At 45.4% G+C, this 14,990-nt stretch overlaps 1 protein-coding gene across 1 annotated transcript in view; it reads right to left on the reverse strand.

Annotated features, from left to right (window-relative positions):
- HECTD2 (HECT domain E3 ubiquitin protein ligase 2) overlaps positions 1 to 13,057 on the reverse strand; it is a 70,489-nt gene extending 57,432 nt beyond the window's left edge. The window contains exons 1-2 of the mRNA XM_065408008.1: positions 12,857 to 13,057; positions 1,715 to 1,844 (exon numbers count right to left, since the gene is read on the reverse strand). Of these exons, the coding sequence (XP_065264080.1) occupies positions 1,715 to 1,844; positions 12,857 to 13,057 (331 nt within the window). The remainder of the gene's footprint in view (positions 1 to 1,714; positions 1,845 to 12,856) is intronic.
- Positions 13,058 to 14,990: the final 1,933 nt, after the last annotated feature.

The raw sequence follows: 14,990 nt of genomic DNA on the forward strand, positions 1-14,990 counted from the left end.
ATTATTAAATTAGGTCCTGATACTGCAAATATGTGAGTACTAGCAAATTCTGTGAGACTACTCAAGTGTTTGCAGGATTGATTGTATAATACGGAGATAATCTAGTCATAACCAAATTAAGTTTTTCTGAATGAATACATACATGCATACATACAAAATCACTATTGCTGGGGTAATAACAATAACCAGGCATCTATGTTCCCTTCAAAAAGCTGGACCTAAATTCTTCTGGCACTCAAGTGAAGGACAAGATATTCTCTGGCAACTACAGATAAATTGAAAATGTGAGATTTTTTAAAATTTAAATATGGACGTGAATTCTAGAAAAGGTACTATATCAATTGTGTTACTTATTTCAATATTAAATTTATTTTACTATTCCAACTTTCAATGTGCTGCAGATTTTGGTATTGACAACACAAGATTGCATTGTACAATTTTTCACGATGCTGGAGTTTTATAGTTGAAAAGGAAACAACTGGGGTTTGTGGCATCAGCAAGACAAAGGAAATAGTTTGGGATTGTGGAATAAGCACATTAACTATACATTTCTGTTAAAAATGATTACCAGTGAATTTAATATTGACAAATTGTCATCTTTAGCTTCCAGAGTTAACAGTGCACTGATTTGAATGGATAATTTTACATTTTTCAGAGCTCTTTTCAGATTTAATGGCACTGCATCAGTTTATACTCAGTTTACATTTGAAAGGTTTTATTTACATTTATAAGGGTGAGAGGGAGGGCAACGGGGAGTTGGTTGCAGCTTCTTGTTTCAGGACCCCTGGCCCTGGTTTAAGCTAGGGCTGCAGAGAGGAAGTCCTGAATTGACCTATGCCAGTGGAGCAGAGGGCACAGCTCTGACCTGATTCATAAAACACCTCCCCTCTTGACTTTACCCACATGCTGTCCCTGACACACCCACTCCCAACTCTACACTGGGATAATCCTCCACTAGCCTTTTCTGACTACTTTCAGGCTACTTTGCTCTGTTTGTATTGTGCAAAATAACCTGAGCAAACTGGAGAATCCTCCCCAAAATATCTAATTTAAGATGAACTACATGATTTATAGGTTCGTAATTGCCTTGCCTTTTGCAGTTCAGTGATCTGTGATTTGAAGTACTTGTCTACTCAAGAACAGCTATGAAATGTAATGTTACATTTATTTTAATACACCTAGCACAGTACTCACACTATAGCCAGCATGGATACAGATAACATCATCATTAAGTAATACAGGACCCAATCCTGCAAGGTATAGTCCACTTTCTCCTGCAGAATATCTACATTATTCTTCTTCAAGTACCTCTTTAAATCCCATCTTTGCCATGATGTCTACAAAAATCTGCCATCTAACGATAGATAGGCAGGTGTCAAGCTGTGATTACTGCTACTGACTGGCTCTGCAATTTGTGCATATAGAGACTCTACACTAAAATTTCTGATTATTACTATTACTTTGTCCTCCATTCTCCATCCTCCGACCCACTTGTTTGTCTCACCCACCTGTTAGGTCTTGTCTTTTAGAATGTAAGCTCTTCAGAGCATGGGACTGTTTAATATATGCTCGTACAGAGCCTACCACAATGGAGACTCAACATAGTCAAGGTTTGAAGGCACTATGGTAATACAGATAATTATTGCAGCATATTGAACATTTCCCAGAGTAATTTAATAACTTAACTAAATAACAAGGCATTTTATTCTCTTACCATTTTTGATGTTGGGTATAACAAGTTGTGTAGGTGAGCTGCTGCTTCCGGCTGCTTCTTTCTTTTGGTTGATAGTGGAAATAAAACTGCTAAAAGTAGAAAATTGGCTTTTGGTTCCTCTCTCCAATCCCTGTAATTAGGAAGGCAGTAATAATAATAAAGCACTAATATCTATTACTGCAAAAGTAATTTTACTCATAAATTATTCTATGGAACACTTAAACAACATGCCTCTTGAATGAGGAACAGATCCATGAGTAATACTTAAATATTTTTAAACAAATTTGTTTCAAATTGAGTAACAAGCCACTGTAAGTTTCCTTCCCATTTTCCTCATGTTTTAAAACGCATACGGTAGTTTACAGTACTTAAGAGTTCTGTAGATAAATTGGGAGTAGCAGATATGACTAAAATGATTTCAATATATTATTCTAACTCACTGTATCCTAATTAATAATTACCTTTGTATTTCTTTTTTGCATGCAACTGAGTTTATATCCAACAGTGCATCTCACATTCCTACATCAAAATACCTTTATGTATTACAACTGTTTTTAGAGCAGAAATCTAAAAAAAATCTGATATTTAAAAATGTCCCCAATTTCAGTGTTCAGTCTAATTTTAACCACCCATGTGTGGAATTAATTTTGTTATGTGCCCACCAATATGGAGGTGGTGTGTGACACATCACCTTTATATTGGTGCACATAACAAAATTAATGTGGCGGGGGTGGGACCAAGGGGTTCGGAGTGTGGGAGGGGGCTCAGGGCTGGGGCGGAGGGTTGGGATGCAGGGGTGTGAGGGCTCTGGCTGGGGGTGCGGGCTCTGGGTTGGGGTCAGGGATTAGGGGTGCAGGAGGGTGCTCCGGGGCTACGGCATGGAGAGAGGACTCCCCCCAGCAGCACCTGGGCTTCGGGGAAGAGTCGCCTCTCCCCACCATGGCAGCTCCAGGGCTGGGACCACAGGACAGGCGCCCTTCCCCCGGCAAGTCCAGGCCGGGGCTGGGTTCGGGCCGAGGGAGGGGCGCCCCTACCCCAGCAGGTCCACAGGCAGGTTCCTTGAGCGCCTGAACTTAGGCATGTGGCCATGAACTGTGGGCTGACTGCTGGTAATGTTAATCTACAGGCCAATCAGAAGGTAAATAACTTGAGCTTTCAATGTTGACTGCCACTCAGCTTACAAATAAAAGGTTAACTATTGAGCATTCTCTAAGACAACAAGAGAAGCTGCTTGAACATCTGATGCCAGTGAGGAACCTGCATAAACCATTGCCATCAATGTTGTACGCAAATAAACTTTAAAAATCAGCATCAAGCCTACGTGAACCAGTATGATGGAACAGGCAAATAACTATTTATGTCAATTCATTTGAAGGGGGAGATTATTATTTTTGTTCCCTTGAGAAACAACACTTCTATAGAATTTTACAAAGGTGATATTATTCCTATTTTACAAACAAATAAAGTGAGTCTCAGAGAAGCTAAGTGACGTGCACAAGATCACACAGGACGTCAGCAGCAGAGTGGAGATTATTAGAACTCTCAAGGCTCAATTCACATTTGGCATAGGCAGATTCAAGGTCTTCTCACTTCAAGAATTTACTCTTCTTTAATTTCACTCTTTTGCCAGTGATAAATTTGGTCCTCACACTAATCCAATGACGAATTTGGCCCACAAACCTTGCCAATGCTCTGACCACTAAAATATGGAGTTGTTTTGTGTTTCTACATTAAATTATAACCTTTTATATAAATCTTCAAAACTCCAAAACTGTAATTCTAAAAATAATAATATTGAAAATACATTATTCCACCCATTTTTTAAAACCCATTATAAATGCTGGAGGCAAAGCAGGATTCAGGGTAGAGGGCTGACAGCTTGCGACCCCCCACGTAATAGCCTTGTGACTCTCTGAGGGGTACCGACCTCCAGTTTGAGAATTCCTGACTTAAATCCTGCATGAATCTGACAAGAGGCTAGACAGACATCAGCCTACCTTCAAGGAATTCATGACAGACCGAAGAAGTTACCAATGTACATATAAGCGTGTATAAATTAGACTTTTAAGACAAGTGAAGAAGATAGCCCAGTGCTTGTGAGCAGCAAATAAAGGCATCCTTTTGAATCTAACTGTACCGCACCACAGGGAAGGAGAGGCAGATTTTAAGAACTTTCTGAAAACCTGATTCTGCAGATCCAAACAATGCTCACGACTCACATATCTGAGGTGAACATGGGCCACTGAAGATAAAATCTCCCTATCCTCCTCCAATCAGGAGGTCCTGGCAGACTATTGGTAAAGGCAGGTGGACTCAACGCTCTTGAATCTCTGTCAAGGTTTTTTTTTGGAACTAAGGAAATAGAAATAATAACATTTGCTGAAAGAGGGCTTAGGACACTTAAGTTTCTGGCATCAAGGCTGAACTCCCTGCAAGAAGTAAGGCACTCAGCTCCTTTGAAGCCTGCCATCAATGTAATACCTGTTTATGAAGCAGAGCCCTTCCTTTTCCTCCCTTGAAGAAAGAACATGAAGGTGAAACAAGCCCCAGAAAATGCAGAGTGGCCTTTGTTTCCTTTGCAGAGGCCACCACCTGCTCCTCAAACAAATTCTCTTTAGTGAAAGACAAGTTCTTAAACTTTCTCTTGCTGGAATCTGGATACCTACAGCCAAACAGAACTATTGATATCCTAAGGCAGAAGCCCTGGTGCACAGCAAAGGTCTGAACTGACTGCATGGTCAGATCAATGCACTCATGTACAAGTTTCTTAAGTGCCCAACATTTTTCTTAGGTAAGAGAATAGGTCATGATGGAATCCTCCTTCCATAGTTCCACTTCACCTATGGCCAGGAAGGGTCACAATGCAAAGGGCTACAGCCATGTATACGTAAGCCTTTCATCCAAATGATTCTAAGTGCCACAGCTCAGGATTCTGTGATATACTACCTATGTGCTGACAGCCTTTCCTTGAGCCCTGACACCTCCATCACCAAGCTTTCATGAGAAAAATGGTAAAGTAGCAGACAGCAAGGTATACTTTTTCTCATCAACCATTGAGACCAGGAAGCTGGATCTGCTGCATTTTCATAACTAGTACAGTAACTGGTTGATGTACATCCAAGGAGTTGTTTGGTTCATCAAGGAATAATTACAAGACAGTCTAGTCAGGTCAGTTGTACAAATACACAGTGGTTGTCTAGCACATTGCCATAATATATCAAGTACAGGAAAATCTAGTGGAGTATTGCAGGAGGAGTATGATGCTCATTTCACGAGCTGTCAGGTGTGCTAGTGTAAGAGCATCACATACATTTGGACAGATCATATATACAGGGATACAGCAGCAAAGTTAATGCTGTTTAGAGTTAGTTAACTGCATTTTCACATTTACAGTGTTTGGGGTTTTTTTTTGTTTTAAAGCAAGGAGACTGCAACTTAAAAATTCCGTGCATGTTAAGGTCAGTGGTGGGTTTTTTTTTTTTTTTTTTTTAAGTAAAACTACAAGTTCTAATAAGGATTTTTTTCTTAAGCTGTTATACAAACTTGCAACTTTCATTGTAACTTAATAAGGTTGGGTCTGAGAATTTCCTTTTTCTTTTACAAGTGTTTTATAAGACCTGATCTGCGTTTTGTAACACTGATCTTGATGCACCAACAAGAAATTTGGGTTTAAAGAACTTGTAAGGTGCACTGGATCTGATAACACACTATACAAGCTCCTGGAACCAGATATCTGGGTTTAGTGAGCACTAGGGTGCAGCGAAGCAATTTTCCAAGGTTCATCAGCTTCATCAAAGCAGCTTATAAAGTACTTGCTCCATAACCAGTGACCTTAGCAGCCTTACCAATTTTGTCTATTCAGCTTGAAAATCTCTCTCATGCTTACATAAAGAGAAATCCAGGGCCATGGAGAACACCAGGCCTTGTACCATGACTCCTTTTGCAAACTTTAAAGTCCCACCAACTCTCTTTCCATAATTAAAAAATTCATGTATCTCCAGGGTTTGAAAATCCCACACATGACTGACGAGAGACAGCTGCAGGCCCAGAGCTCTACTCCTCAACAGAGCTTTCTGCAGGAATGTTTGGACTATAGATGCCCACTCTGCATTGACCTCTGAGCTGCTGCTTAAAGTCATATTCAGTGGTGAGATCCCCAACATTGTTCCCTTGACCGTACACAGAGGTAAAGTTCCTCATGACTTCATAGCTTCACCTGCTCTTCACCCCTACAATCCTTAGGAAAGCAGGAGTAAAGTTGTGGATTCGATGGTCTGCTTTCTTTATATTGTTAATTATTTTAACACGCTTTTGTTACACCTTCTCTTACTAGTATGAAGAACTCAAGTCTTCTGATTCACTCTTCATATAAGAAAGGCACAAAGTGGATGAAAGCATAATATTAGGAGTCAGGAACTCCTGAGTAATGATCCTAGGTGTGAAACCAACTCCCACTATGTGACAACAATCTAACTGTTCTGCCTCAGTGTCCCCATATGTAAAATGAGTAAATACCTAACTCAAGACTACTGTAAAGATTGTTTTAAGTAATTGAAGATACAAAGTTCTAAGTAAATGTATTATTTATAAAAGCCCTTCATGCATCTACTAAAGTGGGTTTATTGCTGTAGATCAATCTATTTAAATCTCTTTTATACCATTTTAGAAACAAGGCGATCAAAACTGAATGAAGTATTAAAGTCGCAGACATATTTACACTATCTCACTGTAATGTTTTATGCTGTTTTAACAGGACAAACAATTATTCACTTTTTAAAAAACTTCTGCAGCATATTGACCTGACATCTTCCTCGAATTAACTACATTAGAATAATAGAATCATAGAAATGTAGGACTCGAAGAGACCTCGATAGGTCATCTAGTCCAGTTCCCTGCACGGAGGCAGAACTAAGCATTATCTAGATCATCCCTGACGGGCGTTCGTCTAACCTGTTCTTAAAAACCTCCAGTAATTCAGATCTAGATTCAAGTTATAATATCTGCACTCTGACAATATCAATTAACCTCAGCATAATACACTTCAGACCTGATATAACATGACTTTGATTTTAAACTATAGATGGTACAGTGTACTAGCTTTTCACCAGTTTTCCCTTGGCCAGAGGAGGTTGTGTGCGCTCCCTTGATTACCTGGCTGTGCCTTTTCCTTCCCTCATTCTGCCCAGAGCAAAAGCATGTGTGGTGCGGCTGCCAGCCAGGAGAGCACATGCATATGGGAAGAAGGGATAGGATGAAGGGGCAAGGCAGAGGCAGCCTGCAGTAGCAGCTTCTGGAGCCGGAAGAGGAAGGGTGAGTGATTCCCAGCAGGGGCAGGTTGGCTGGGCTCCCCACACCACTGAATGAGTGGGTAGCCCCTTGGGGGAAAGGGAAGCTGGCTCGCCTCTGGCCCTCCCCCTCAGTGGGGCAAGAGCACATGTATGTGGTGGGGGTGCAATTCAGTGCAGCAGCTGCTTCTCCTGAGTGTATGGCTCCTAGGGGGTAGAAGGGCTGGCTGGGCTCTCCCACATTACAGCGTGAGAGCATGCACAGTGGTGAGGTAGCCAAAACAATGAAACACACACAGCTGAGTGTTGCTGTGGCTACAATCGCAGCCAAAATTGAGGCACAGCTGAGTGTTGCTGTGGCTAGAACTTTAGCTGGAAGGGGGAAACTGGGGCACAGCTCAGTGTTGCTATGGCCAAAAAAGATCCCAGCTGAAACTGGGAGCCTAAACTGGGAAAATTGAGGCACAGCTTGAGTGAGCTCATATATACAGCTCAGTGTTGCTGTGACTAAAATCTCAGCTGAAAGGAGAAACTGAGACTCTTAAGGAGTACTGCACAATATGGGATATCTACCAGAGGGTAGGAAAAGTATAATATGCAGTAGCTATGCTTATAATAGAAGACCTATTACAGAGCATGACTATGGATACTGAGGAACACTTCAGTCAAGGGACCCTGACTTGCAGCCCACATGGAGGTGGGGCAGAGAGAGGAAGCTGTCCCTGGGGAAGGAGCATAAGATTAGCCCAGAGAGGGTTTACTCATATACACATACACAGCACAGGGGTTGGGGAAGACCCGCAAGTGAGAGCATGCCATAGCTTGGGGGCAGGGGTGGCAACAGGAAACCTTTCCCCACCTGACACTGGGTAATTGAAGCACAGATGTTACAGTTGGGTTAAGACCAACTTTGCAGGTGGTGGTAACCTGGATACTCTTATTTGCAGCAAGGGTGAATTCAAGAGAGGATACAAGCCCGCTGAATAATACCAGCAAAGAAATCACAGTGAGCCTCCGGCTGGCTTGTCTGGAGTGTGCATCAGAGACAGGAAGATATCTCTACTTGCTGTTAATAAACTGCAGGATTGTAGGAGTTGGCTATGGAGGATTGGGATGTCCAAGATTAATTTGCATGAACTACAAGCCTGGCCATCTTCAATTTCACACCTTTGGTGGTACCCTGGGAATGGATATTTTGCACTTAGTAGCTGGCTATTTCCTCAGTTATGGCCAGATCCTATTTATTTAGGGAAAAGAAAGAGATGGAGGTTTTGAGTGTTTGAAAATCCCCTAGTCAGTGCAATAGGATTTCCATGAAGGGAGGATGGATGACAGTTGGACCTGAAAGTTGATTAGAATATACTTGGGGACATCTGTTCTGGGGTTTTCACCAGAGCAAGCAGTGCTCATTGGATCTGAGGGAGGATGAGAGTATAACCATACAGAGCTCTCTCTCCTTCCAGTGGCAGAGACTACTTGCAAGAATGAAGTCAAGGACTAGAGAGGCGATTCAGGCAGAAGTCCACATTAGTAACTAGCCATTTGAGTTGCTCAGAGTATGAGGGAGGTGGAATTTGAGAGTTGGTGCTGGCAGCCAGTGAGGAAGCCATTCTGGTGCAGCTAGACCTCTAGCTGCTTAGTTCTTGATTGACCATTTTGTTTTAGTGCAACTTAAAGCTTCAATATTCAGGTGTACATTGAAGATGTGGAGGAATTTACTTCTTTCTCGATCAGGGCTATTAAGGAGTTCTGCAAGGAAGGATCTAGATAGGTCTTCAGAATTTAGAGATCTGCAAAGGGAATGAGGAGGGAAGCAAAATGATGGATCTCGCACGACTTTCAGTGTGTCAAAAATCAATTAAAGGATGGCAAGGTGAAACATAATATTTCAAGAGTGTGGGGAAGCTGAGATTTGCCCAATCAAAGCACTAATGAAGGTTCCACTCTTTCTTCACAGAGGAGTTATCTTGGGAAAGGATTTTCAGTTTATGGCAATGTCAAAGCGCATGTTGTTGAGGTTCCCCTGATAAAGTGGGAGCCCATTCTGTCAGGACTGGATTGGTTACATCAAAAGCAGAGCTGGGCAAATTTTTATGGATTCACAGTACTGTGCCTCTTTTGGGTAATGCTGATTGCTAATTTGGCTCCTGAACAAGTGAGGTCTGAATATCACTGGCCTATAGCATAGGGGTTAGGGCAGGAGTGGGCAAACTTTTGGCCCAACGGCCACATCTGGGTATGGAAATTGTATGGTGGGCCATGAATGCTCATGAAATTGGGGGTTGAGGTGTGGGAGGGGGTGAGAGCTCCGGCTGGGGATGCAAGCTCTGGGGTGGGGCCAGAAATGAGTTCAGGGTGGCCAATGGGATCTGCGGGGGCGATGCTTAGGGCAGTGACAACGTGCGGAGCCCCCTGGCTGCCCCTATGTGTAGAAGCTGGAATGGGGACATGCCGCTGCTTCCGGGAGCTGCGTGGAGCAAGCCCCCCTACCCCGCTCCCCGGCAGGAGCTCGAGGGCCAGATTAAAACGTCTGAGGGGCCGGATGTGGCCCCGGGGCTGTAGTTTGCCCACCGCTGGGTTAGGGTATTCACATGGGAGATCAGAATTCAAGTCCCTGCTCCAGAGTGGGGATTCAAACCTAGGTCTCCCACCTTCCACATAAGAGCCCTAAGCTAAAGGTTATAAGAGGAATGGATGGACACATGCTTTTCTGAAGGTGACCCACATAAAATAGACTTTTCTGATTTGCTGACAAATTCTGAACATTTTCAGAACCAAAACAATAGTTCAGTTTATTTTTTGGTTTGCTGGCAAAACTGAAAAATAAACTCTTTGCCAAGCTCTAATCCACAGCACATCCTGGAATAGGAACCTAAGGCTAGGTCTACACTGCAGCGGGGGTCCGACCTAAGATACGCAACTTCAGCTACGTGAATACCGTAGCTGAAGTTGCGTATTTTAGGTCGGCTTACCTGGCGGTGAGGATGCGGGAAAGTCGACCGCTGCCGTGCTGCCGCCGACTCTGCTGCTGCCTCTTGCCGAGGTGGATTTCCGGAGTCGACGGCAGAGCGATCAGGGATCGATTTTACCGCGGCTTCACTAGACGCGGTAAGTCGATCCCCGAAAAACCGATTGCTACCCGCCGGATCGGCGGGTAGTGAAGACAAAGCCTAAGAGATTATGACTATACTTGGTGACATCCAAATGCATATAAAAGTATGGAGGTTCCTATTGGGAGGATAATTCAGTGGTTTGTGCACTAAACCTTCAGGATCACGTGACTGGGTCACAGGAGTTGGTGACTAGATGTTCAGAGATAAGATTGTGCGTGTGGCACACAGGCAGATGGCTAGTTCCTCCAGGAATATGCTGCTGGGCATCAATGGTGAGGCAGTTGAATTAGCATGAATGCAGGGGTGCTCTACAGGGAGCTGGGAAATGGGTCATGAGAGTCTGTCTGGATCTGTGCAAGCAGACAAGCACAGTTCCCCTGGAGGTTCACAGGTGGGTCTTGGTGGAGAGGCGAATCTGAATTGGCATGGCAAAAGGGAGATGCTCTAAAACCAACTTATAACTCTCTCATACTCTTTGGCAGCGAGGAAGCAGACACCTAAAATGATTCTAGTACATTTGGGTGAAAACAATTTGGGATTTCATTAGTAGATTGACTTCCTAATTGGAGCCCAAAGAGATATAGGGCAGATTCACAACATTTGCCCAGGGCGTGACTGTAAACTTGTCTGAAAAGCTTCAGTAGGTATGGTGGCGAGCCACCTGGCCTGTGCAGCTTGACAAAGCCAGTAGTCATATGAAGCATCTGGAATAGGATCTGGGAGGATCGGTAATTATCCACCCAAAATATATTTGGTACCTGAATTATTCAGGTAATGGGGTACACCTACTCGGCCACTGGAGAAGGAACTGTTAGCTATTTGGGAACCCAGCTTGGGGTGTGTGGGCAGTCAGCCAATCTAATTGCTGATGTCTCCTTAAGGCTGGTGTCCAGTACAGGTTGTCATTCCATAGGAGGACCAGTTCCTTGATGAAATGGAATTGGATGTAAAGAAACTGGGTAAATGGGCTGGGGCAGGTAACATCTGGTAGAGCAAAGAGACAACTCCCTTTCCTCAGCCCCATAACCTTTGTATGAAGGGAAGGTGGTGGGGGTCCTCACAACTAGCTGTGGAGGCATGGGGAGCTGATGGCAGCCCTCCAACAGGCAGAAGTAACTTAAGGAATCATGACTTGCACTCTAACAATTTGTTCCCAGATGAGTTACTCCTGTTCTTTTTTAAATAATAAAGCTGTGGCCTTACCTAAGCCACATTCCTTGCTCTCTGTCTTTCTTTTCATGCGTCCAGGCCAAGTGGCAGTTGGGTGACTGACTCCAATTGACTTTCAACAGGAGTTAGAACTGCCATTTGTGCCTCTGATTATCTCCTACTAATTCTGACTTGAGTTCACAAGTGCAAATAAATCTAGGAATCTTATCCAAGTCCATATTTGTGCAGATTAGAGATTTGCAAAATTGACAATCTTTTTAATGAACCAGAGGCCTTGAATTTGATTGTACACAAAGACCAAGGTGCACTGGCAGAATTGTACAGAAAAGTTTACATAGTCTGCCTTCACTAGCTGGTCTTTAATACTGTCAGTGTCATAAGCATTGCAGTCACTCAGTTTAAAAATTAAATTGTGTAAAATGATGAGTTCTAATAATTCAGGCATCATTTAAATCTACTCAACTAAAAGACCTCAGAATTCTGACACTAGAGGATTAGTGAAACTATTGTTTGCTCCTTTATTCTATGAAAATAGTCCCCAGTTACTTGAGCTAGTTAAAAAATGGCAAATTATAGCAAGGAAATCAAGGTTAAATTGTGGGAAATGTTATATATTCATCAGAAATAAACTTTAAAATTCCAACAAGTACAGAGATTTCACTAAAATAATAAGGTTTATTAAATGGAATTTTTTCAGTGTATCTATCTTTCTTTATCTTCAATTTTATTAGATAACTTCATGGAGGATAGGTCCATCAATGGCTATCAGTCAAGATGGTCAGGGACACAACCCCATGCTCTGGGTATCCCTAAACCTGAGACTGGATGACAAGGGAAGGATCAATTGATAAATTGCCCTGTTCTGAAGTATCTGGCACTGGCCACTGTCAGACGACAGGATACCATTGTTCTCACCCAATATGGCCATTTTTGTTTCACACATTTATAAGTTTAAAGCAGTCTGCTTTAACCCATACAGCAGTAATTCTATCACCAAAAATATTTTGTCATCTTTGTTTAAGCAGACTGAAGAACATAAAAGAATCTTCTAAATAAATTCTTTAAATACTACAGACAATGCAATGGGTTGAAAATAATTAGCATTACATTACTTTCAAGATGGTAAATTTACCATAAGTATATTACTCTGAAAAAGTGTAAAAGTATTACTCTGAAAAAATCAATTTGCAGTGCTGTAGACCTCACTCATGTCCAACAAAAAATGGAAGCATCACTATAAAACAAACAACCACATGCAAATTTAAAATTCACAGCTACGTCACTGATTATTGGTACACTTTCTAAAAAACAAAAAATTAAAACACCTGAAAGCAAGTAACATAAAAAAGAAAAAAAATGTCTATTAAGAATAAAATAAAGTAAAATAAAAAAACGTTTAAAAATTAATCATTTTGCTTCCTGGTTTTCAAGCCCTTCTTAAAAAATTGGATTAAATCTGAGTTATGCTCTTTAACGAAAAGTGACAGGTCACACAATCCCCTTCATAATGATTCACAAAGCATCTGTGTCAAGAGCCTTATGGCATCAGGAAAAGGCACTTGCTCTCCACATACCCCAGCAGCAGTATTAGATGCAGTCAGGATAGGAGGCAATTTCTCTTTCTCCTTTTCTTTCTCCCCGTCTTCCTCTTCCTCCTCCACTGACGGGGGAACAAAACTGTCCTCGCCCATTTTGTAACCCAGCAAGGACCCTTTCTCGGTAACAGCGGGGAGATCTGAGCCGGCTGTGGCAGCCTGCGGGGTCTGCAGTGACATCGCTACTTCGCCCAGCCAACACGCACCGGGTCTACGACACTTCCCCGCCCCCACCAAACCCACAAACACCCCCGAGTAGCCCCTACTCCCCAGTCACCCCCTCAAACTCATCACCCCCAACAACCCACGGCCTCCCCACGCGCGCCCAGAGCCTCCCCCAAGGCACCAGCCCCTCGGTCACCTGCTCCAACCGGGTCGCCCCCAAACACCCACCGCCTCCCCAAAACCACTCAGGCCACTCAACACCCCAGGGAACAGAACCAGTCACCTCCGCAGCCCCCCGAGACCCTCCAACCAGCTCCCCTAACGCCCCCTGCCCAGACCGCCCAGCGCACTGCGGGCACAAGCCGCGGTGCCGCAGCGGGCGCTACTCGCGGGCTCACACACACCCCCGCACGGCTCGGTGGGGGGGAGCGCGGCCCTGCCGCCCTCAGTGGGCCCCACCGGCCAGACCTGTCGCGCTCCCCGCTCTCGGAACGCTGCCCGCTGCCCTCAGCGCTCCAGGCGGCCGCGGCTGCCCGCGCCCCTCATAGCCGCCTACAGCCCAAGAGTTGGACAAGGAGCCGGCACAGCCGCCATGTTGTTTACGGGCTGCTCATAGAAACGCGCTTGGCGACACACGAGCGAGGCGTGGAGGCAGCGGGGGACACGGCTACGGAAACTCCGCAGCGTAAGAAATGCCGCGGTGTCCCGGTCACGTTGCAGGGACTGCCCGCTCGTTCTGCGCAGCCGCAGGCTCGAGCGCTCTGGGAGGGCGGGCATAGGGGAACCAACCCTTTACGTCATGGGCGTACAGCCCGCCCAGGGACTCTGCAACACCCTCCCCCGCCCGAGGGCGGGGTCTCACAGGGCTCGCCAGAGGGGCCCGCGAAGGGGTCTTTCCGAGCCCCCCCATGGGGCGTTCCCTCAGCAGCACCCGTGAACGGAGCGCTGTGCCTTGGGAGCCAGCATCGTCTGCCCCTCCCCCGCCCGCACACAGAGAATCCCTCCCGTCACCCCTCCTCACAGGACAGCGGAATCCCTCGCCCTCCCCGGAGAGGGGATTTCTCCTCCTCCCCCGTATCAAACCAGCCCTTCCTCTGTCGCACCCCCAGATGGAGGTTAATTCTCCTCCCGTCGAGGGAGTCTCCCTATCTCCCTCCCCCAGCATTTCAAAGCAATTCGGGGATAAACCCCAGTCAATTTACAGCTATGAACCACCGCGATAGCTGCCCTTCTGAAGCGTATGAGGGCTGGGGACAAAGCTTTCCCCATCAACCGTATGGCGGTAGGCAACAAACGTCCCCAGGAGACAGGGGAAGCCAGAGCCCTCACCAATGACCATAGGGTGGCCAACTTTCTATTTGCAGAAAACCCAACACCCTTGCCCCACCCCTTCTCCAAAGCCACATCCCCTCTCCCTCCATAGCTCACTCTCCCCCACCCTCACTCACTGTTACCAGGCTGGGACGGGGGTTAGGGTGTGAGAGGGAGTGAGAGGGGGTGAAGGCCCCGGCTGGGGGCTCTGGGGTGGGGCTGGAGATGAGGGGCTTGGGGTGCAGGAGGGGACTGGGGGTTGGGGTGTGGGAGGGTGTGAGGGCTGCAGTTGGGGGTGCAGACACTAGGGTGGGGCCAGCCAGAGATGAGTTTGGGGTGCAGGAGAGGGCTCCGGGCTAAGGCAGGGGGCTGGGGTGTGTGGGGGGGTACGGGCTCTGGCTGAGGGGTGCGGGCTCTGGGGTGGCACTAGGATTTGGAGTGCAGGAGGGGGCTCAGGGCTGGGGGGTTGGAGCATGGGATGGGGTGCGGGCTCAGGGCGACGCTTACCTCAGGTGGCTCCTGGGAAGCAGCAACATCTATCTTTGGCTCCTAGGTGGAGGCGCCACCACATGGCTCTGCGCGCTGCCCGCGTCTGCAGGCACCATCCCCTCAGCCGCGGTTCCTGGCCAATGGGAGC

The sequence above is a fragment of the Emys orbicularis genome, chromosome 7, assembly GCF_028017835.1.
Source record: "Emys orbicularis isolate rEmyOrb1 chromosome 7, rEmyOrb1.hap1, whole genome shotgun sequence".
Taxonomy (NCBI): domain Eukaryota; kingdom Metazoa; phylum Chordata; order Testudines; family Emydidae; genus Emys; species Emys orbicularis.